We start from the raw sequence: 22,052 nt of genomic DNA on the forward strand, positions 1-22,052 counted from the left end.
TACTTCACCATTGCCCCCCCCCCCCCCACACACACACACAAAAAAAAAAAGAAAAACCAAACCCCATCCACTGCGCTGATGTCCCTCATACACAACAATTTTCAGCAATTGCTTTCTAGAGACAAATCGTTTAATTTTTTTTCAACTGTTAATGCTACTAGGCTAGTTTCCCTCAAGTAAAGAAGTTATTCCTCAACAAAGTCCATCAATACCTGAAGGATCGTTATTTGGACCCGAAGTATACTTGTGCCTTCTTACTTGACTTGCAGTTTCAGCAGCCAGATTTTGAAGAGGTGTGAGTTGTGATTGTTGTACTGGCATGGCTCTCTTGGTTATATGTTTATACTTGTTAATTAATTTGTTATCTCCCAATTATTGACAGATCAAGAGCAACTTAAGTGATGTTATCCAGATCTATCAGCAGGGGAAGGCACGTCAACTTTCTGTGCAATCTGAAGCTATTACCCCAGTTCCTTTTCCAGAATATATTCTACCATACTTGGTCCATGCTCTTGCTCATCATTCTTTATTTCCTAACATCGACGAATGCAAGGATGTTAAAGTATTTGAGCCTACTTATAGGTACAAGTGTTTCCTGACCTTACTGATGGTTGCATATATAGAAATTTAAAGAGATCGAGGCTGCCTCAAAATGCATTTCTGTGACCCCCCACTCAACCAGTTATTCTCATGATTTTCAGTCTACATATCTTTAGATGCTGATCTTAGTTTTATTTGATTGTCACTTCATAAGCAGGGTTACTTGCATAATATAGACTACTGGTAGTAATCCCCCTCTTTTACCAGTTATAGTAGTCTTCCGTGATTATTCTGGCTATGGTAAGCTCTTAGTATTTTGCTTACTGAAATAGTGCCTCTTCACCAGTCTCTTTATAGAAGGCTTACTGGAATAATACATGATGCACTCATCTAAATGTAGTTCTTGTTGTAACTTATCCCGTAAAAAGGTGGTGCTTGGAGAATTGGCCATTTTCTTGTGGGAGGGCAGGGAATGTGTACTAGTTGTTTATTTGAAGAATAGGTTGGCCCAACCAGCTGTACCTGTATCTGTTATTACTTGGAAAGAAGGTGCATGGTATCACCAATTACTTTGAGTATAATTTCAGAAACGTGCTGATTTGTTATAAGGAATCTGAACAGCCTCTACTTGTCTGACAAAGAAGGAAAAATAGAATGAAATAATGGGAAATTAAATCTGCCTTTTCTACTATTGATAACACTCGATGAGATATATTCTAAACGTTGGTGTCACTTTCTTGTTGTGTTAATCTTCATGACTGAATGGCTAAACTACTTTGCCTGGAGGTAAAGAAGGGTGCTTGTGATCTACTCTGGATGTATAGTACCTTGACTGTTGAACTTGTGTCTACGGTTTGACTTGTTTTTTTTCCCTTCCCTTAAATATTTTCTACCGTCTAGTTCTCTATTCTGTCTTAATTCGGGCACATTTTAATAAGGTAATGAGAGTGCTTCTAGTTACATCCAAAAGGATCAACCTACACTAAGGGGTCGTTTGGTTGGGAACGAGTTATCCCGGGATTAATTATTCTGGATAAGTTATTCCACCATGTATATGGATAACTCAATGTTATCGAAGGCGAAAAGCGCAAAAACTCTAAGGTCCATGAGGGCTTTAAGCGCATAGCACAAATAAAGTGTGGGCTTTAATGAAAAAAGGCGCAAAGGGAGAAAAGAATGCAAATATATATATGTTTAGTCCAGGGCTAATAATTATAAACCTGAATGACATATGTCCACAGAAATTGAAAAAACTTATGATAAAGTGAAATATTAATTATTTAGTGTAACTTTTTCATACGAGGTTCATTGGCAAGGAAACGTTTGCCTTAGAACCTTTATGACGACACTGAAGCGCACATAAAGCAAAGTGAAGCGCTCAACACACTTTGAGCCTCGCTTCAGGGCTTAAGCGCGCTTAAAGCGCATAATTTATCCCACCGCTTATGTATAAATGGGGATAAATAGTCCCAGGACTGCCTAATACCTCCAACCATACACAAGATAACATTGTTCAGTCATTTTATCCCTGGGATTATTGTGCCATATACCTCACACCAAACGACTCCTAATACTTCACAGTTGAATTATGAGTTGATGAAATCTAAAATGGCTTCAGGAACATTTACAACAACCATGGTGTTCCAAAAGTAAAAGAATACATTTTAACTTAAAGAATAAGTGTAGAAACCTTGTTGTCTTGAAAAAATTATGGAGTTCCTTTATCTCTAGATTATTCGCCATACTAGTCTGCTGTGGGTGTGTAATTCCACATTTTGAGGGGTGTTTTGCTGATTCCAGCACCCTTTCCAGCTTTACAAAAGCTGTGGGGTTGTGTTCAGCATTGCCCATTTGAGATTCAGCACACTAGAGCATATTCTGAATCTGCATGGCCTGTTTACAGTGTAACAAAGGCGCAAGCTATGTGAAACAGTTAATCTTGTAAGCTGCACAAGTCTTCCATATTTGTCTCCAGGGCCAATGGGGAAGGGAACTTTGGGGGGGGGGGAGTCTATTCAACAAGCAATAGCAAGACTTTACAGTGACTACCTTATTCTCCCTTCCAAAGCATTTTATCTTGTCATGTCATTAGTGGAGTTCCAACTAGTAATTGGAAGATTCTTCCAAGTTCTCAGACCTCAGTCATTGCAATTCCATCTAAATAGTATGATCGACCCTTGATTGGACTTGCATTTAGCAACTGTAGCATTGGGGTTGAACATGCTAAGATAAATAGAATGTTCCTCAATTTTTTTAATGAGGACATATTGTTGTTGATATGTGTCTCCTGTTTGGTATCTTCTTGGTACTCCTTAACAATATCATTCACTATTTTCATAAAGAATCCAAAACATGTTGTTACATATTTTCATTTTTAATAAAATTGTAATACCTATGAATAAGCATTTGTTTGCAACTCTAGGCATACTCTAGAAATGGACATATATGGAGTCCCCAACATTGGATCCATTAGTGGCATGATTACCATTTAAAGATGCACCCAAACCCTTTATATGATGTCAGTTGTATTGTAATTAAGTTGTTTAGCATTGTCTGTAATCTGTGTGCAAGTTTTTCTACATTGTGATCATTAACATTTATGTAGTTCCGGGGAAGTCCTGCTTCTCAAAGCTTTACTTTGAGTTGAATATATTTGAATGTTTTATTCCAGGCAATTGTACGTTTTCCTCTCAATGTTGGTGCATGGAGATGAAGAGGGGAAACCTGAAGGTGGTATTAGCAGAGAGAAGGAAAGCATTTCAACGGTTAAGTCTATCCTTCACAGTATAAAACATTCAGAAGATGCAGTAGATTCCACAAAATCAAAGGTAAGAAAGGAAAAAGCTGATACTTGTTTAAATGTGTCAATGCCTGTCATTCTACGCTTCAAGCTTCTATCACTTAGTGCCAGTGGAATATATGCATAAACAAAACAACGATTAGTGTGGACAGCTGAGGATTGGGATTATCCTGCTATTTGATTGTATGAATACTTTTGCAGAACTCATATGCTGTCTCAGACCTTGGCCTGGCAATTACAAATCGGTTAGTTCCTAACCATGATGATCTGAAGGAGTTGAAAGCATCAGTATCACTACCTCCATCGCTTTACAAACAACATGAGATGAATGAAGAGAAAGACCAGTCTCTGGTATGGCATGTTATGCTTATCCTTTGTGTCATAGACCTTCATATTTCAATATAACTGTATTTCAAGGGCTGAATGGCTGGAAAAAGTGTGATTCATCAGTATTTAGGCTTTTTTTTGAAATGGTGTATGTTTCTCTATTTTCATATGAAGTAGGATAGTTTTGCCACTGTTTAGTGCCTAGAAGGTACTGCAGAAGTACAAAAGACCAAAACATGATCCCAGCAACAGTTGTTTACAACATTAAGGCATCCGAAAAATCCGAAACAAATGATGTATTTTACAGCGTATTTCTCCTACACCAACCGTATAAATTTTGTGTGCATCTTTACTTGACAGAGACAGTCTGTTTTTTTTTTCTTCAAAGCACTTATTGTTTCTTTCATCCAATTGTCCACATAATTCAAGGTGGGGTCAAAACATGATCCCAGCAACTGTTACATCATCAATGCCTCCACATGAAGAAATAGTGTCTGTTCCTATAATGATGAATTTTATGTATCAATTCAGAAGTGTGGATTCACTGCCCCAGGATATTCCCTCCTTTCTCTCATCTTTTTCAGACTCTTGCTTGCTACACAAAATTTCAACCTGTATCCTGTTGTCTGTTGGTTGGACTCGTTGCTACCTTCTATTACATGAGTCTCTGTAATCTTTCTTATTTCTAAATTTACTCTCTTTCTTCTTCTTCTTCTTCACAAAATTGTGTTGGCAGTTGACCTTTCAACTCTGTACACCTTCAGGTTGATTTACTAATAAATTCTGTTTTTTATCAGGTTGTGAATGAACTTCTGCATATATCCAACAATTGGATGATCTTGATCTGTGAAAAAATTAGGCTGCCTATTGAGACTTAGTTAATTCTTACCACCAAAATGAAGTATCCCTCAATTCTATATTGCCAACTAACATTCTTTTGAAGGAAAATTGAAATGCACATTCCTATTGCACATAAAATACCTTATTGACCTGTGCTTTCCCAAGTCACAATCCTTTTTCATCTCCAACCGTTCAATTCTGCCTGCTTCTTTTCTGGTACCCCACTGCTTCTGTGCTAACTAAAGCCCTTCGGTCTGCAGTCCTTGTTTTCACCACTATTGATTGTGTTATACTTCCATTGAATACACCACCGTTGACCGTGTGTTATTCTTTTACAAAAGCACCTGAGGTCGGATGCAATATATTGATTGAATCCGAGCATGTGACAGATGATGGGAGGCCATTGTATTGGCCAGAGATAAATAGAAAAAGAGGGTTCCAGGAGGTTATTGGCTTCCCTACAGTCGAAGTTGGGTTTTCTTCTTGGGTGAAAATGACAAGGAGAAAAATCTGCGAAGAATGAGTGGACCAAGTAGGGGGGGGGGTTGTTACTAGGGAGTCGGAGAGGAGGGCTAAGATGGATGAGAAGTGGACTGGGGTGGGAATGAATCTCCCTAGATAGGAAGCATGGAGGCAGAATTAGGGTAGACAGTTAGTAGGAAGTAGAGTGTTGTGGTAGAACAGGGTTCCAGTCTTGAACATATGCATATTCCCTTACCTGCTATATCACTATTATGCTAGCACTGTCTACTGTTGTTTCTTTCACTTTGGCTATCCTTAATATTTGTACTGTCTGTACTTCTCATTCTTCAATATCTTCATCCTAGGTTTTACTCTTTCTTCTCTTTCAATTATTTGAAAAGTTGATTTTCTTGATCCGAGGGTCTATTGGAAACAACCTCTCTACCTCACAAGGGTAGGGGTAAGGTCTATGTACAAATCACCCTCCTGAAAGCCCTCTTGCGGGGAATCTACTGGGTATGTTGTTGTATTATACTTACTAATTTCATTTTAGAATGACGCGACTTCTCTGAAGAAGGTTTATCAAGTTTCGATGAGTTCTATTTGTGTTTTAAACATCCATTCCTCCAAATATCATTGAAGATGATAGCATCTACTTAATTGTTCTTTTAGAAAACAGTATCTTTCTTCAGCAGATGAAAGTTTTTGATAGGAAGGTAAATTTTCAATGGTCGCACCAAGAAAGATGCTAATGTGTACAGGAAAAATGAACTCTGTTCCTCCCAATTCTGCAGAGAGCTCAAGAAGTCCAGAAAAATATTTACAGCACGAGCAACTTTCAAATGAACCATACTTTTATCTTTGTGTTGGCTTCATCTATATTTGCGTCTGAACTTTTCTTCCTCACAACATATAATGTGTGATGTTCACCTTCTGTGATTTGACAGGTTGAAGTTAAGACATGGTTGGCAGATGAGAGCATCATGGCTCACTTTGAATCAATCAAGTTTGAAACTAACGGAACAGTAAGCTTGGTACTAACTATTTTTTTTGCTAGTGATAAAACCTGTTGACTGATTATTGTTCTTCCACTTTTTTTTCACCAGCTGAAGTCAGAAATCACTGAAGACGAAGTCATGAAAGACAGTGAAACTGAAGGAAATGAGGTGCCGTTAGGAAAAATAATGGAACGGCTTAAAGCTAGATCTAAGATGAGGAAAGAGGTGAAGGACGACTCTTCAGCTGCTGAGGTGAGAACTGAAAATGATGTTGACATCTTGAAAGTGGTGAGGGAGATAGATTCAAATAATGTTGTTGATGATAATAAGTTGGATGCAAGCAATGGCCATGAATCTGCAGTCAAAACTAAAGCCAGCAATAAACGTCAGAAAAGAGGAACTGATATTTCTGTACCAAAAGGTGCAAAGCGACAAAGGTCATCTTCTTCTTCAGTCCATAAACTTTCTTCGAAACTCGAGGATTCCATTGAAAAGGAGGAGGATCTTCAATCCATGTCAGAAGATAAGTCCTCGGAGGAAAATGTTTTTGAACCTGAAGAGTCGGATCTATTAACATCATCTATCAGGAAGAAAACAAGTCTCCTACCTAAACAAAAGCGTAAAGCTACTGATAAGAATCATGATGACACTTGTGAAATTGAAATGGACAGCCGTGAAGTGAAAGTAAGATTTAGTAGAATCGATTTATAAGCTAGATATATAATTTCATTACTTTGAGTTCTTATTTGTTTGCTCCTGCAGAAGATTAAAGGAAACAGAGAAGCAGTTAATACACATATGCAAGGTAATAACAAGTCTGGATCTCATAAGAAATCAAAGAAGAAAAGTGTATCTGGACTGGCCAAGGTAAGTCTTCCCATCTGTATAGTTGATGCTTAGTTTCCGTACCCACTCTTAGACATGTTTCTGAGTGAATCTGATACTGGAATAGAAGTAATATATTGTGGGTGTATATTTACTTACACGGTAGAGATAAGATTTAACTTTTGCATGATAAACAAGTTTACGTATCATTTCGTGATCTGTGCTGGTTCTTTGCTAATCTCTACGTTCCAACTTTTAGGACTCATTGTCGAAGTGGATAGATTCTATCATTTGTAACTCAATCTGATTGGTCTGCTAGACCTTTAACAAAACACTGTTTGCAGTTCTGTTACATTCCTTTGATGAATGTGGTCTGAATTTCTTCAGTACCTTTGATCCCCTTGTAACTCCACATAACTGTGATAATGCTCTTCCCTATGCTGTGTGGGAACTTTATTTTTTAAATCTGTTTGCGAATTTTACTGTTAGCTCCTGGTAAACAGGATGAAGAAATTGTCTTAATAAGGAGTATCTTAGTTATGTCATGGATACTCATTTATGATTATGGATTTATCCGTTCTAGAAATGAGAACACTTTATATTAAGGTTTAAGGAAAATGAGTATTAGACCAGTTTTACAAGGTTGAGTTCTAGCATATTGGTACTTGGAGTGTCTATAGCACTGGCTATGTTGTGGTGAGAGAATTGTTCCATCAATTGGTGTGGCACAAAATGTAGTCTGTTCCTTTTTTAGGAGGGTTTCAGAGTGCAGATTAATTACTTAGCATAAACAACACCAAGTGAACTGTGCTTTTTTGGTTGTCCCCTTTGGTTCCTCCAAGGATAATCAAGCTAGTCTTGAAGTTAGTATTATCAAGCTAAAAATATTATTTATTGTCGAAAATAATTGTTTTTTTTTTGAACAATCAGTTTTTATTGAAAGCCAGTCTGGCAATCATTTTCTACTAACAAATTGGTTACGGAGAATCTATAGAATGCAGAAAGTCTAAAGTTCGAGCACGGTGATTCCCCCCCCCCCCCCCCAAAAAAAAAAAAGAGGGAAAAAACAGATTACTGGACTAAAACCAGAAAATATTGTGTAAGCAAAACTATAGAAGATTAAAGATATGTGAAAATTCAAGAATAAAATCCGAATTTTTGGAAGTAAGTGCTAAGAACTGTAATTGATCTTTATATTAAAAAACTAGCGGATTGAAATTCATTGTGATACTAATAGAGTTGATTCAAAAACTTAGATCAAAGGTGATCTAGACCCTATTTTGAAGAAATTAGAGACAATAATTAGTGTAAGTGGTTATACCTTCTTTAATGTATAATAGAAGCCAAACACATCAATTTAAGAATTAATCTTACCTCCAAAAGAAACTTTTTCTAAGGTTGCAAGGTAAATTCAAGCCACCACACACAAAGGTGTAAAAGAAAAGGAACCTCTCAAATAAAATTAATAATAATGTTCTTATGAAAAATATCAAAATCCACTCCTATATACAGATTGAAGCTATCCCAAATAGTGGATTGGAATCCTATTTTGGGCTAAAATTTCAGCACTTTAAGTATGCAAATCAGCACTGTGTTGGGCATGCAAATTCGGCTCCTTTGGGGCTCCATGTGGTGTTAATCTTCCTCCTCTTGGGCTTGAACTTGTGCTATGAAATAACATAGCACCTACCTTATGGCTTTTGGCTTGTTTTTATCATTTTAGCAAGGGCTTATAAGCACTTTTTTAATTTACCCAAACACTCCAAAAGTGCTGAAAAGCTATATTGGCGTAAAAACACTTAAAATAAGCCACGGCAAACAGGTTCTTATTAGTCCACTCTTCACCACAATTCTTGAATTCATTCTTGGGATCTTCTTCCATGATTAGCATCTTCTCGATTTTCTATTGAAGCCCATCATCCTTTAATGGATGTATGTCACTATGGTTGCTATCAGAAAACCAAAAGAGTTATTTCATCAAGTGTCTTTCTTTCTTTTGAATCATCTACTGACTAAGAGTTGCACCTTCATCTCTATTTTAAGATATCCCCTTTTATCTAATGCTATTTTGGGCCTAGTAATTAACTTTCTCAGACGTGGTTGTAAAAAGGCTGTCAGGAGGTGAGCAGAATGTTTAAGGCTTACTCGTAAAGTCAAGGATTACCGTGTCTTATGAGTAATTAACTTTCTCAGTTACTGTTGTAAAAATGCCCTTAGGAGGAGAGCAGAGAATGTTTAGGCCGACTCTGTATGCTTGCATTGCTACTACATATAAATATTCCTTCAACATTTGTTCTAGTCTAGTTATTCTCTTCACCAAATGGCTTATCGTGTGGATTATCATGGTGTATTGTTTAGGTTATCTATATAACCAATTGTTTTGTTTTTTATTTAATTTCATTAACACTTATAAAGGAAGTTGGGCTAGGTGTAGTTTTGCAACTTTTGTGCTGTTTTATACCTCCTTTTCTTCTTTCTAATCCGAAGATGCACGTCATCAATGTTTGCATATTTTCTGATTGTATTATTTGTTAATGCTTTTACCTGGTTTTCTCTAGTGCACGTCAAAGGTTGATACAACTCCCACTGTGGACTTGATTGGTTGCAGAATAAAAATTTGGTGGCCCATGGATAAGAAGTAAGCTGCTCTTAACTCGAGAGGAGTAAATGTTCTTTCTAGCTCTTTTAAGCTATGTGTTGCCTCAACTATCTTGGAGATCGTTGCTTTCTTTAGTTTTTCCTTGCATGATTAAACTTCCTTTTATGTTGATTTTTCTTCAAGCTTGCTGATTGTCTTGGAGCAATACACGTAGTTATGTTTATATGTACTCTTAACACATCGTGTTCATCATTGTTGCTTCTTTCTCATATCCACTTTATTCTTTTGCTCAACTTCTGTTGGTTGTCTTCCATTACAATTGCGGTCATTGGTCATGGGGATGTTGTCTGCGTTTTCTTCTTTAATCCTTATTCTTGACTCTGGTCTTGTATTTTGGTTAATGTGGTCTTCAAGATTATTAGGTTAGAGCACTAACTCCAAGTATTTGACAGATTCTACGAAGGTGTTGTCAAGTCTTTTGACACTCATAAAAGCAAACACGTTGTAAGCTGCATTTCTAGTACATCAATTATTATTTTTTTATTACTAAAGTTGACGAACTTCAGCAATTTTTTAATATGTCAACTTCTATTGATTCTTCGTTATGGTTTGTTATCAATTGTATCAAAGGTGCTATATGATGATGGTGATGTAGAAGTCCTCCGATTGGAAAAGGAGTGTTGGGAGCTTGTTGGTGGTGTGCAGAAACCTGCGAAGGTATGCTTTTCCTTATAGTGTTCATCCTCGCAAACTTTTTATTTTTATTCTTGGTATGAACCCATGCATTTTGGTTTTACTGATTTGTATATTTGAACATTATTTACAGGGTTCAAATTCCAAAAAGGGTTCAGGCTCCAAGAAAGAGTAAGTGATTCATCTGCTTTAGTAGTTGCCGTAATTTTAAAAATTATTTTTGTGATTATCACAATTCCTTTTCTTCTTTTGATAAGTTCTGGGGATTCTGTTTTATATGGTACTTAAAATTGAGGGATTGCATTCTTGAGTGTTTGAATTGTGTTGATGGTACTTCTCTTGTTAAATGCTCTGGATATCATACCTCAGGCTGCATAGTTCTTCTCCCCATTGATGTGGATGGGTAATGGGTTGGTAAATAATGATTATTTCTGCCTTTATTGTTCCAGACTATTATTAAGTGTTGATGACTAGCTTAATTCTTTTCTAATCTTGATTTTTAACGCCTTCCACGAAAGAACTGTTAACTTTGCATAATGTGGCTCCTTTTTAAGTTTCATGCATTATGATGCTACCTTTCTCAACAAAAAAAAAGGTTTTATGCATTATGCAAATAAGCTGTGGGAATAAGTAAATATCTTCATTTATATATCCCTTGTAGTTTTGTTTTATGTCTTCCGGCGCCTTGTGTATTAGCATCATAGACGAATTATGAGTAGCTTTAACCTCCCCGTCTTCATTTAATGACTGCAGATCTGGAGAGAGGAAAAAAAGGACTCTTGCTGCCTCCAGGCAAAAGAAGGAGACCGATAAGATGTGAGCTTGATTCTTTAACTTGATTGCACATAATTTTTTTGTGTATTTCCTATTTGCCTTATGCGTGTTGTTTTACTGACAGGTCTCCATTATCGCCATTACGAGGGAAGAGAACTCCAAGGAAGAATTTGAAGTATGGACAAAAAGGTCCATCAAAATCTTCTTTGAGCAGAAGAAGCCTGCTTTTAGGCAAGCCGTTAATAACCTCAAAGTCCAAGGCGGACAATTTAAGCTCAGGTGAGGTTCTTGTGATTCTCTTTTTCTTTCGATTTTTTGATTTATTATTCTTGTTGGCATTCTAGTTAATTGTATCATTTGTTGCTTGGTATATTCTGTCATGCAAAGGTCAACAAATGAAAGGATAGAGTCTGGAAGTCATTTATGCACATGGAGGGGAGGGTATGCTTAGGTATTTAAGAGGGTGGAGTCTATCAGGTGGCTGATGAGGGTGGGAAAGGAGGCAATAGTTCGGGTTGCAAAGTTATTTTCTGATGGAGGGTATAATTGGATATTTCCTGAGGTGTAAAGTAAAAAAGAATGAGGAACTATCAGAGTGATGGAATGTTGAGTGGGACATTTGATAATTTAAAATGCAGCAATGTTATCTCTTTCTTTAAAGAATGAACAATAACCTCACTTGGATCTCGAAGTTCCTTGAAACTTAGAGTACTTCTCTAAGTTAATTTTTAAGCCAAAGTTATTACCCTTTTTTTTAGCTCTTGTAAATTGACTGTAGAAAGTGGAAAATTTCTTTTCGTTGTGGTCTTTGGATAAACATTTTGAAGGAGTGGGATACTTTAAGTGGCAATACATCTTTCAAGATAGGGGATGGGAATAGGGTTAGTTTTGAGGGGCCATGACTGGTGTAGAGACAACATTTGAGATCCACTTTCTCAAACATCTATGAAGGTTCATGCCAAAAAGAGATGACTGTCCAACATCTCTGGATATTATAAGAGGGGGAACATCTTTTTGGCACTTCACCTTCCAGAAGCAACCTTCTGGACTGGAAGTATGAGGAATCCAAAGCCTCCTTGAAATGCCTTTAAACAAGGGATACTTGCGTAGATGTAGGCTTTGGCTATCTAGTTTACCAAACATGGCCGAAATATGCACTGCATACACTGTCGGAGTCTCAGTTGTATGTATATATTGTGTATAGGTATGTAAATTTAATGTATAGCTATGTAGTTTTAATATAAAGTACAAACTTCCTACACACCGTGTACATATTTTGTAAATCAGATGGCCCAATGGTATTGGGCTGCAATTTTTCTTCTTTAAGAAAACCATCATTTTTTAAAAAAATGAATCTTGGAAATGGGAGAGATCTGTATTGGACAAAATTACAACTTAGAAGTATCTATGTGGTCGTAGTTTTTTGCTTATTTCCCTTTTGGGACAGCTGTTTAGTACATTGTAGCCTTCTTTTGAGATAACATTGGATGATAGGTTAAAATTTTTCAAGTAATTGAAAATGTTAGATGACGATCTAATGTTTTGTTGGTAAGTTTTATACGAGGAAATAATAGACCCGAGTCTAACCTTCTCCGGAGTGATTTTCCGAAGTCTATATTTGCTCAATTTTATTAGTAGGGACAAAAATTAGATGTGTCCTAAAAAGGAGACATTTTTTAGGGATCAGGCAACAATTTGTGCTCTTGCCACGATTATCCAGAAGTAGGAGTGAAATAAAAAACTTATTCTCTTATTTTCAATCTAGAGTACGAAAAGAGAGAACTTCCATTATGTCTTAGGTGTTGCAATAGTTTCTTAAGGTAGAATAATTTTGACAGTCTCCCCGTTATGCTATTCATGATCTCCCTTAGCTTTCTAATCTGACATTTGGCTTTACTAGGTGAATCAGAAAGTGAGCAGAAAGAAAACACGCATGAGTTCAGTTTGTCTGAACATGAACTGTCTGACAAGGATGACATAGCATACTCTGATGGGAAACCCGGGGCTGATGCTGATAGATTGAGTGGTATGGAGGAGTCTTCTGAAGAAGAATGTCCCATGGAAAATAAAGACGAGGATGAACTTGGCACCCCTCAGGATTCTCGTGGATCAGACAGGGAGATCTCTTCTTCACATGAGAAACCACATGCAGATGGATCCACAGAGAAGTCAAATGATGATGCTGGAAGATCAGATTCTCATGTGAGTGTAAGAGATGATGCAGACAGTCATTCAACTGATCAATGCGACTCAGAAAGTAGCTCGGCTGCTAAATCTGATGAAGAATTATCCGATGATGAGCTACTTGTAATGCCTATTCTTATGCACTATTTATTGTGACATATATTTCTTGATGAATCATAATTTAGTAAGAAGTTATTGCCATACGCAGAGCACGTGGAAACAACGAGCAGGGAAGTTGGCTGGAGGGAAGTAAACCAGCAGAAAGGCCATCATGTGATCATGACTAATGATTTGTAGAGATGCAGCATCATGGAGAGCAAGTAGCATCAAGCCAAATACCGTCATCCTAAGAAGATGATACCATTAACAATGACATTAATAAGTTTATGAAGTACAGTTTACCACATAGAAAATGGTAGGGCACAGGTTTATTAAAAGGTAGGGAGCAAGGACAAGAATGTGCATTCCCATAGTTTGTGTAGCTGCGGTCTAGAGGTAACTGATATGCATCAGTAGCAGTTCTCTTAGGCATTGTACAGCTCTAGTGTAGTAAGTTGGCATTAACTTACCCAACGAACCGATCCTGTGTTGCAGCTCGGTTTTTGTTGTAGTCTTGTGTCTTCATTTTGTATATTTTGTTGTTTAGATTAGTAACAGAAGTGCGTCTGTTGTAGTTCCTCCCTCCTTTATATGATCCGCGGATTCTTGTGAACTGTAGATTTGTAAGCATTTTGTGGTGTATGGAACCAGTAAACATTAGCACCCTTTTCACTTCTTTTTTGCTTCTAATTCTCAATATTTGTGAATGAGGTGTTCTCTACTTGAACTATTAGATATTCACTTTTTCCATTTGAACTATGATCAACTATTTATCAAAAACACGCATCGATTATGAGTCGTGTTCCCACCACTAAGTAGGAAAAGAGAAAATTGATGGTTAGATGTGTGTTTTGATAAACAGTTGATGATCGTCCGGTTGTGTTCATTACACAAATTAACATAAAAATTATCTTACTTTTGCTTCAATTATCACTTTGGTGAATTTTATAAATTTGTCAAAAAGTAATGTTTATGCAAAAACTAGACAACACGTGAGAAACACCTTATCCTTAATAGGCATGAAAAGCTGAATGAGAAATAAGCAGTGTTCATCTATGTATAAAAGTAAGTTATTTTATACATACAAAACTAATTATCGCTAATTATAACTATACAAAACTAATTACAAATTGGAACTGATCCAACTTGAAACAAAATATAAATTGTGTTTTTCTTAATGAATTCTAACTATTACTGTCATTTTTTCCTTATTTTATGGGCATAGTTATTTTATTCATGAAGTATTGTATCTATGGCTTAAAAAGGTACTTCCTTCGTTCACTATTATTGTCATACTTTTCATTTTTAAAGTTAAATTATAAAAAATTTGACTAACATTATAGGGATATATATAAAATTGCAATGTATAATACTTTTCGTATAGTTTTTAAATATTTAAATTTTTTTCATTTAAAAAATTAAATTAATGGAATCTAATTTAAATTTAAAAAATAAGTCAACTGACTTTTAAAAAACGCAACATGACAAATTTAAGTGGACAAAGGGAGTATTTACCTTCGTCCAAATTCAGTGACAAACTATTCTCTACATAATTACCCCTCATTTTATCTACTTACCAAAATTTTTTTAATAAAATCTGATGTATAAAATTAAATTAAAAGCAAAGGGAAACTCATTTATAATTTTAAAATACATATTGATTTAAAAGAAAAAGAATTTCAAATTAATTAATTTTAGAAAAAATGACATAAGTAGGAAAGCGCGTAAATAGAATAATGGTAATTTGGTTTGTAATAAATAAAAATCCAATAGCAAATCATTTTCACATAGTAATAATTAAAGTAAATTTTGCCAAACTCTCAAATATAGTTTAGTCCATTTCTTCCTTCCCCTTTGCTCACTGGGTCAAGAGAATAGAAGAAGAGTCAACATTTGCTAGCTCTAATTGAGAGTGCGCTAAGTTTTTTCGTAGATTTTATACTTGTATTAAAAAAATATATATATGTATATTAACATATGAACCATTGAAGAAAATTGATTTAGAACCCCAAATTTTTAATCTTCGCTTCGCCTCTTCCTGGCAGTAAGTATTGTTGTTGTTCTTCTCAGTTGGGTCATTTTGTTGTACCCTAAAAAAAGGTTTTTTTCTGCTTTAATGGAGTAGTATTTTTATTTGTTTTCATGTGCTAATTTGAATGTATATGTCAAATTCAGTGAATATGGGAGACAAATTTGGACAGGTAAAAGTTATAGTTGTACAAGGCAGGCGTTTGGTGATTCGGGACTTTAAGAGCAGTGATCCTTATGTCATTCTCAAACTGGGTAATCAGGTAACAAACAGACCTAATTCTTCTAAAGAAAAGATTCGATTTTTAGGTTGAATCGATATAAAATTATCTATATATTTGTTGTACCAGACTGCAAAAACCAAGGTCATAAATAGCTGCCTTAATCCTGTTTGGAATGAAGAATTTCATTTTTCCATTTCAGAACACGCTCAGGTTCTCAAATTGGTGAGTTTTGAATCCTCTCAACTCTCAAATTCATTTACTTGACTAATCTTGTGTCTCGTACTGTTTTGAATTACACTTATATAATCTTGGATTATTTCTTAAAGAATGAACATTGTTGGCATCATGTGTAAATGTCACAGCTTGTTAAGGTTGGATAAAGGTGTCCGTGAATTCGACATACTTAAGTGTGATGTTTGTATATCTGAGTGACAGAATAGTATAAACGGAAATATAGGAATCTAGCAGAGATAAAAATGGAGAAAGGAAAATGGTTATCTTGAGATATATCATGGAATGAATGGGTACATAGCATTCATTAAGAACCGAAAAATAGTTTTCATGATAATCTTTATACACCTGACCGGCAAAACCCCCCAGAGAAATGGAGAAAGAAGCTAATGAAGAGAGCATGAAATGAAATAATCGAAAGAGGAAACCTAAATTGAAGTGAGTGGTTAGGAAGACTAAGAGAAAGCTCTTACATGGAAACAGCCTGTGGCAAATTTAGAGCCAAAAGATAGGGCACCAGCACCCGTGGTCTCTTCGTAAAATTAGATATTTTATATATATTTTCTAAAATTTGTATAATATTATACTCTGGCACCTGTACTACAACAAGTCTAAATCGTCCACATGGTTAAATGTTGAGCTTTTGACCTTGAGGATTAAGGATCAATTCCCACTTCAATACTACTTGGTACATCCATGTTCGAAAAATCCTAGATTCGCCTCAGGAAACAACACTACTCGAAGGTCCATATTTTTCAATTTGGGCAAGATTTTAATACAATAAGTTGGTGGCTGTGTAGTTTTTCTCCAATGTACACGCTGCCTCTTGAGAGTTTAATATCATGACCTAGCAACTTCTACTTTCAAGTGAAGGAACGTTTTTGTCTAGTATCAAGGCATATGATAGCTTTCATGTTGAGAGAAGTGATATTTAAGCTTTCATTTTGCTGCTGAGGTGTTATATGCTAGTAGCTCTGTGGGCAAAAACTATATTTTGAAGAAATTCATAGCATGTAATTTGTGGATGTTGATCAAGGTGTCTGTCTGGTTTAAGCAGCCATGTATATTATTCTTTATAGGAATTTGTCTTAGAACTGTAAGAATTACACCACAATATGGAGTTATCAAGAAAATATAATGCTCTTAAGAGGAGTTAATCATGCATTTGAATGCACAAATATAAAAAGCAATAAAAGATCTTTTTAGGACATAAATAAGTTTCACTCGCCTTCCTGCTTAAGGCACTAGTTCGGATCGGAACCCTGATCAGGCAGGTGCCTAGCTAACATAGCTATCCGTCGTTCTTTTTTGAGAGGTGGTCACAATCAGTTGGTTAGTTCTTCCATGTTAGTCCATGAGCATATTGAACTGTTTGAAAGATAATATAAAGGCACATTCCTTAATGGGTGAAAAATAAATGATAATAATGCAGATCACTTTGGAATAGGTAAAAATTACCTTACCCATTTTTTATGTAATTTTTTCACTTCCAAGTGGTGTGATAGAACAGATGATATGATGAAACTAAGCGGATGAAACAAAAAGGAAAACAATCAAACAGTGGGAGAGGGGCCTTTACAGGATATGGGGAGAAGAAAATATCAGACTGTACCTTTTAGCTTATTGTCCAAAGATTGGGAGTTAGAGTTCTAAGCTGATATTGTCACTCTTATGAAAGGAAAAAAAATCATAGGTTTTAGTTAAATAAAGAGACTACCCATCTCATTAACCACCGATGTGGTACTTTTTCATTCTTCAACATAATTTTGTTTTATGTTATGATCAGATAAGTTGGTCAAACAGGTCTTTCAGTTATCCACTATATATTAGGAGGATTCTTGCTATGACTGAGCTTCAGTTGCTCCACTATTCTTTGATCCTTCTTTGTAGTGAGCGGGCATGTGCGTGCACACAGAGTTTTTAATTTCTATGCTTCGGTGATGATATTTACATGTATGTTGAAGATAAACTTCGATGTAAGAGAAGTACTGCTCCATGCCAAAAAGAAAAAAAAAACATTTTCACTAGGCTTTCTTGTCTTCAGGGTTGTATCTTTGCTACCTGAAACGTGATCTTTTTAATTCTTGAATAGCCATTTCAAAATTTTATATCTTTTAAGTTTTTTTTTTTAGCTTATGAAATTTCAATTGTGACAGCAAGTGTTTGACAAAGACCACTTCAAGGCCGATGACAAAATGGGAAATGCTCATCTCAGCCTTCAGCCTTTAGTTGCTTCTGCTAGATTGAGAAAGATTCTTGGGGTTACCGCTGAAGGAACAACACTGAGGAAGGTTATCCCAGAGAGTGATAACTGTCTAGCAGCGGATAGCAGTATTAATTGGGTGAATGGTGAGGTTGTTCAAGATGTCTGGTTGAGGCTTTGTGATGTGGATTCTGGGGATATAGAACTGAAGATCAAATTGATCGATCTCCCTTCTGCAGCTCCCTCTAAGTAAGACGGAGATAGATCTGTTGAAGTTAGGATTGGTTGGTCCGTAGATCTACTTTCTTGTCGCAGGTGGAGAAGGATCTCAACGGTTTAGCATGTGTGATATATCCAGTAGGAGAGCCAGCACTTTGTTGTATCTCAAAATGTATTATATATATTCATAATGGTGTGTACTTGTGCTCCAGCTAAATCCTTGTTACAACATTGCTTCTCCTAGTTCTTTTCGATAGCAGCATTGAGCTGATGGATTAACATACCATTTGCTATTCTGTATTTTTGGTGAAGCTCATCATCATTTTGACAGCTATCTTTAAGAAATCGATGCATTAAAGCTGAGAAAAGTATAGTTACCTTGATGTCAACTATATTAAATTTCTTTCCAAACTATAATAGTATTCTGATTGATATGTATCCATGAATTGCGTAATTTAAGGGCATTTTTTTGTTTCTAAATATTTGAGAGTTACAAAATTCATATCTAAAAAAGAGAATAATATCCATTATACCTCACATTTGTCATTTTTTTGGCCATTTCTCCCTCAACAGCCATTTGTATGGTTTTGCATTTATTCAGCAAAAACCCCTCTTGGAAATGAACAACTTCGCAAAGAGAAAAAAAAAATAAAAAATTGGTATATTCTGCCATTGCATTGTGTAATGCAATAATTAAAAAAAAAAATTAGACATATGAAACTATAGCCATCTGTGTCTTGTGTGATTCTTCTTTTTTCTTACCCCTGTATAACCTATTTATTCTTTATAATTTTCTTCCAGGGGAAAAGAAGATGCAACTTTGAGTTTTTACAACATTCATATATTTTTTACCTTTAAGTAATAAACACAAAGACACATCTTGATATATATCATTGAGATCATATGATAAAACATTAATTAACTAGCTTATAAACGCTATCTCTTGGATCCTGACTTTGAATAAGGCAAGTTACAAGCTTATTTGTCAGGTACGTACTAGTTAGAGGTGTTTGAAATCTACCTTTTTTTTTATTATAAATGTAAAAATATGAAGTAATTATTTTTATCATAATCTCAAAGATAGGCAATATGTATATTGGTTCTACTTTATTTCATTATGAAATGTTTTGTTTGGAGTCTTCATGTTTATTCCATATTATTGAATTATCATATAGAAAACGTTAGAATAACAATATTAACTTTATTAACGATGGAATGTTGCATTTGCCATCAAGCATGAAATATCTTAAGATAATATAAAATGTAATGGTATGAATATATTGATATAACTTATTCTCAATAATCTTTCATTACGTATCTTATACGTAGATTCCATATTCAATTTGAAAACATAAAAATAAAACTTTAAGAATTTAAATATAAAAATCACTTACAAAGAAACCAATTTACATGAAATAATACCAAATTTGAATTCTGGCAACATCTCCAAACATCTTCGGGAGATGTGTATTCTTCATCTTACATTAATTAGAATAAAAACTAAAATATAAAAATTATCATGTATAAAATAGTATATGTCTTTATTTCATTCTAATCTATACATAGTGATAAAGATCTATTGTCTTCCAAATATAAAAAGACAATGGTATTATTATTTTCTTCTGTACCTAAAAGATCTACAGTAAAGGAACCAAAAATAGTAAAAAGAAAAAATGAGAAAATAGTTCTTAATCAGAGAGAATTTGACATATTGGAGCAAAATGTTCAATGGGATTTGCAAATTCAGTGCTCTTCTATAGTTGATCTATTATTATTATTTTTTAAAAAAGGGTAAAATATTTATTTTTTAAAAAAAAAATAGGTAAAACAGTAATCCAAATTTGACTTGACTTCTTTCTACTTTCCGTAATATATAGGAAAAATGTACAAGTACCCCCTCAACCTATGCCCGAAATTCCAGAGACACTTATATTATACTAAGGTCCTATTACCCCCTAAACTTACTTTATAAGTAGTTTTCTACCCCTTGTCAACCTACGTGGCACTAGCTTGAAAGAAAAAGTCAACCAACGTTGGACCCACAAAGATAGTGTCACGTTGGCCGAAAAGGGGTAAAAAATTATTAATAAAATAAGTTTAGGGTGGGTAATCCTTAGTATAGTATAACTGTGTCTCTGAAATTTCGGGCATAGGTTGAGGGGGTACTTGTGCATTATCCCTAATATATATGATGATGTAAAGCTAAGTTTTTATTTTGAAAACTCTTTTCAATTGAGCCAACATATTTATTCCAATAATTTTCATGTGATTGAGTATTTCAATATATAGGTGTAAACCATAGTGAATTAACATGAACTGTAAAAAGAGAAGAGTACTGAGTAAGTAACATAAGATGGGATTGTGATGTAGGATTCAGCAGACAGAAGAATGTTAAGAAACCGTAAGCAAAATGGAGGTTCTCCAAGATACACACCTTCTCCAACGAGTAGTCCATCAGGTTCACCGCGAATAATAGTAACTCGAACCATAGGTGGTTCTCCTACAAGTCGTCATGAGGTCGGAGAGATAGACACCAGATCACCTTTTCAATCTGTCAAAGCTGCTGTTTCTTTGTTTGGTGAAACTGGCACTTCTGGTTGCTCCCCAAAAAAGGCTAATAATAATAAGCCTATCACCACATTTAAGAAATCAAAAACTACTGAAGAGGTATTCATTTTCGACTTCATTTAATATTGCATATATAGAGATACTGTATGTAATGTGTAGAGGATGCAGGAGAAGGAGAGTCAGCTTAACTTGGCCCTGAGAGAAGTTGACAGCTTCAAACAACAGATAAGAAGCACTGAGACTACAAAAGGACATGCTCTCCGCGAACTCCAAAATGCCAAGACTACTTTGCAGGAGCTCACAACTCAGCTACAAACATTATACAAATCAAAGAAAGCAGCTCTTCAGGAAACCAAAGCTGCGAATGAACGAGCAACACAACTACAAGTTACTATTGCAGAGTCTATGGAATCTCTTAGAAAAGCTAAGGAAGAAGCCATATTCCACTCTCATCTACAGGAAACTAATAAGGGGATTCAAGTCTTACAAGAACAACTTAACAATGTTCGTGCCTCAGATCTTGATTCTTTTACCAAAACAACTTCACAGCTTCATCTTAGTAAGAACACATTTCAAGATATTGTCGCAGAAGAAAGGTCGTTAAGAAGCCTGGTGGATTCTCTTCAAGCAGAGTTAGATACCTTGAAGGGCCATAACTCTCAACTTAAAGTTAAGGCAGATGAAGCAGAAGCCCTTGCTGAGAACTTGCGGTTAAGTCTTGATAACAGCAAGCCAAAGGGAGAAGCAATCCAACAGTTTACCAGTGAGGCTGATCAGTTTCTAAAGGAGGCAGAGGAGATGAAGAGGAAGGTGGAATCACTCAAACAAGAAGCTGTCACAGCTCAAGTTGCAGCCAAGGAGGCAGAGGAAAGACTGAAACTTGCACTAAGAGAGGCTGAAGAGGCGAAAGCTGCAGAGACACTCGCAAGTGATCAGATTCACATAACAGAGGACGGAAAGATCAAATTAGCATTTGAGAAATACGAAGCTCTCAACAAAAAAGTCGAAGAAATCAGAAATGAGGCTGACACAAAAGTTGCCGCTGCCATGGCTCAAGTAGAAGACATCACTGCCAATGAAAAGGAACTTCTCATGAAAGTGGAGGCAGGTCTAAAAGAGAAACACGACATGGAAGTTGCAATCAAGGAAGCTTTGAAGGCGACAGAGATGGCTGAGGCAGCCAAAAAGGCCGTTGAGGGCCAATTGCGGAAAAAAGCATCAAGAAAACGAAGCTGGAGACTCTTCTAAGAGCAAAGGAAGATTTTTTTTTAAGAAATAAAAAATCAACCTTGCTGCTCTCCCATATGAAAAATTTGTTCTTTCTTTTTCCGTTTTATGCTGCCTGCATTTCTGTTACTTTCACCAATTTGTTTGCACTATGTATAAAATGTCTATAAAACTCTTTTTTGTTCCAATAATAATTAGTATAACAACTGCT

At 35.6% G+C, this 22,052-nt stretch overlaps 3 protein-coding genes across 7 annotated transcripts in view; all 3 read left to right on the plus strand.

The window, feature by feature from the left end:
- Positions 1–13,816, plus strand: part of LOC107004432 (sister chromatid cohesion protein PDS5 homolog A) — a 23,647-nt gene extending 9,831 nt beyond the window's left edge. Inside the window, exons 19-33 of one of the 3 annotated variants that reach the window (XM_027912913.1) lie at positions 162–293; positions 383–582; positions 3,212–3,368; positions 3,542–3,691; positions 5,917–6,003; positions 6,076–6,651; positions 6,730–6,834; positions 9,351–9,430; positions 9,844–9,895; positions 10,022–10,108; positions 10,218–10,255; positions 10,838–10,900; positions 10,983–11,137; positions 12,759–13,165; positions 13,251–13,816. In XM_027912913.1, coding sequence (XP_027768714.1) covers positions 162–293; positions 383–582; positions 3,212–3,368; positions 3,542–3,691; positions 5,917–6,003; positions 6,076–6,651; positions 6,730–6,834; positions 9,351–9,430; positions 9,844–9,895; positions 10,022–10,108; positions 10,218–10,255; positions 10,838–10,900; positions 10,983–11,137; positions 12,759–13,165; positions 13,251–13,295 — 2,334 coding nt within the window. In that variant the 3' untranslated portion in view covers positions 13,296–13,816. The remainder of the gene's footprint in view (positions 1–161; positions 294–382; positions 583–3,211; positions 3,369–3,541; positions 3,692–5,916; positions 6,004–6,075; positions 6,652–6,729; positions 6,835–9,350; positions 9,431–9,843; positions 9,896–10,021; positions 10,109–10,217; positions 10,256–10,837; positions 10,901–10,982; positions 11,138–12,758; positions 13,166–13,250) is intronic. The other 2 variants (XM_027912914.1, XM_015202630.2) reach the window with 2 other exon arrangements.
- A 1,133-nt stretch (positions 13,817–14,949) lies between these two features.
- Positions 14,950–18,435, plus strand: LOC107003321 (protein C2-DOMAIN ABA-RELATED 11-like). Of its 3 annotated transcripts, none has more exons than XM_027913029.1 (4): positions 14,950–15,057; positions 15,317–15,432; positions 15,520–15,615; positions 17,781–18,435. In XM_027913029.1, the coding sequence occupies exons 2-4, from the start codon at positions 15,322–15,324 to the stop codon at positions 18,078–18,080; spliced, it is 507 nt and encodes a 168-aa protein (XP_027768830.1). In that variant the 5' UTR covers positions 14,950–15,057; positions 15,317–15,321; the 3' UTR covers positions 18,081–18,435. The 3 variants fall into 3 exon arrangements, with proteins under 3 accessions (XP_027768830.1, XP_015057118.1, XP_015057117.1); XM_015201632.2 differs by having other exon boundaries at positions 15,046–15,185; XM_015201631.2 differs by lacking the exon at positions 14,950–15,057 and having other exon boundaries at positions 15,248–15,432.
- Positions 18,436–18,738: 303 nt separating this feature from the next.
- LOC107002990 (WEB family protein At5g55860-like) lies at positions 18,739–22,029 on the plus strand. Its single transcript, XM_015201213.2, has 3 exons — positions 18,739–19,035; positions 20,417–20,713; positions 20,783–22,029. The coding sequence occupies exons 2-3, from the start codon at positions 20,435–20,437 to the stop codon at positions 21,860–21,862; spliced, it is 1,359 nt and encodes a 452-aa protein (XP_015056699.1). The 5' UTR covers positions 18,739–19,035; positions 20,417–20,434; the 3' UTR covers positions 21,863–22,029.
- The last annotated feature ends 23 nt before the right edge of the window (positions 22,030–22,052 follow it).

This window comes from Solanum pennellii, chromosome 11, assembly GCF_001406875.1.
Source record: "Solanum pennellii chromosome 11, SPENNV200".
NCBI lineage: Eukaryota > Viridiplantae > Streptophyta > Magnoliopsida > Solanales > Solanaceae > Solanum > Solanum pennellii.

What these genes read in the sequence shown, in the direction of transcription:
- LOC107003321 (XM_015201631.2), top strand. Translation starts at nt 15,298, where the DNA reads ATGTATATGTCAAATTCAGTGAATATGGGAGACAAATTTGGACAGGTA. An exon ending in TTCTCAAACTGGGTAATCAG is followed by an intron (nt 15,433 to 15,519) that starts GTAACAAACAGA and finishes TTGTTGTACCAG; the next exon opens with ACTGCAAAAACCAAGGTCAT. An exon ending in ACGCTCAGGTTCTCAAATTG is followed by an intron (nt 15,616 to 17,780) that starts GTGAGTTTTGAA and finishes CAATTGTGACAG; the next exon opens with CAAGTGTTTGACAAAGACCA.
- LOC107002990 (XM_015201213.2), top strand. Translation starts at nt 20,435, where the DNA reads ATGTTAAGAAACCGTAAGCAAAATGGAGGTTCTCCAAGATACACACCT. An exon ending in AATCAAAAACTACTGAAGAG is followed by an intron (nt 20,714 to 20,782) that starts GTATTCATTTTC and finishes TAGAGGATGCAG; the next exon opens with GAGAAGGAGAGTCAGCTTAA.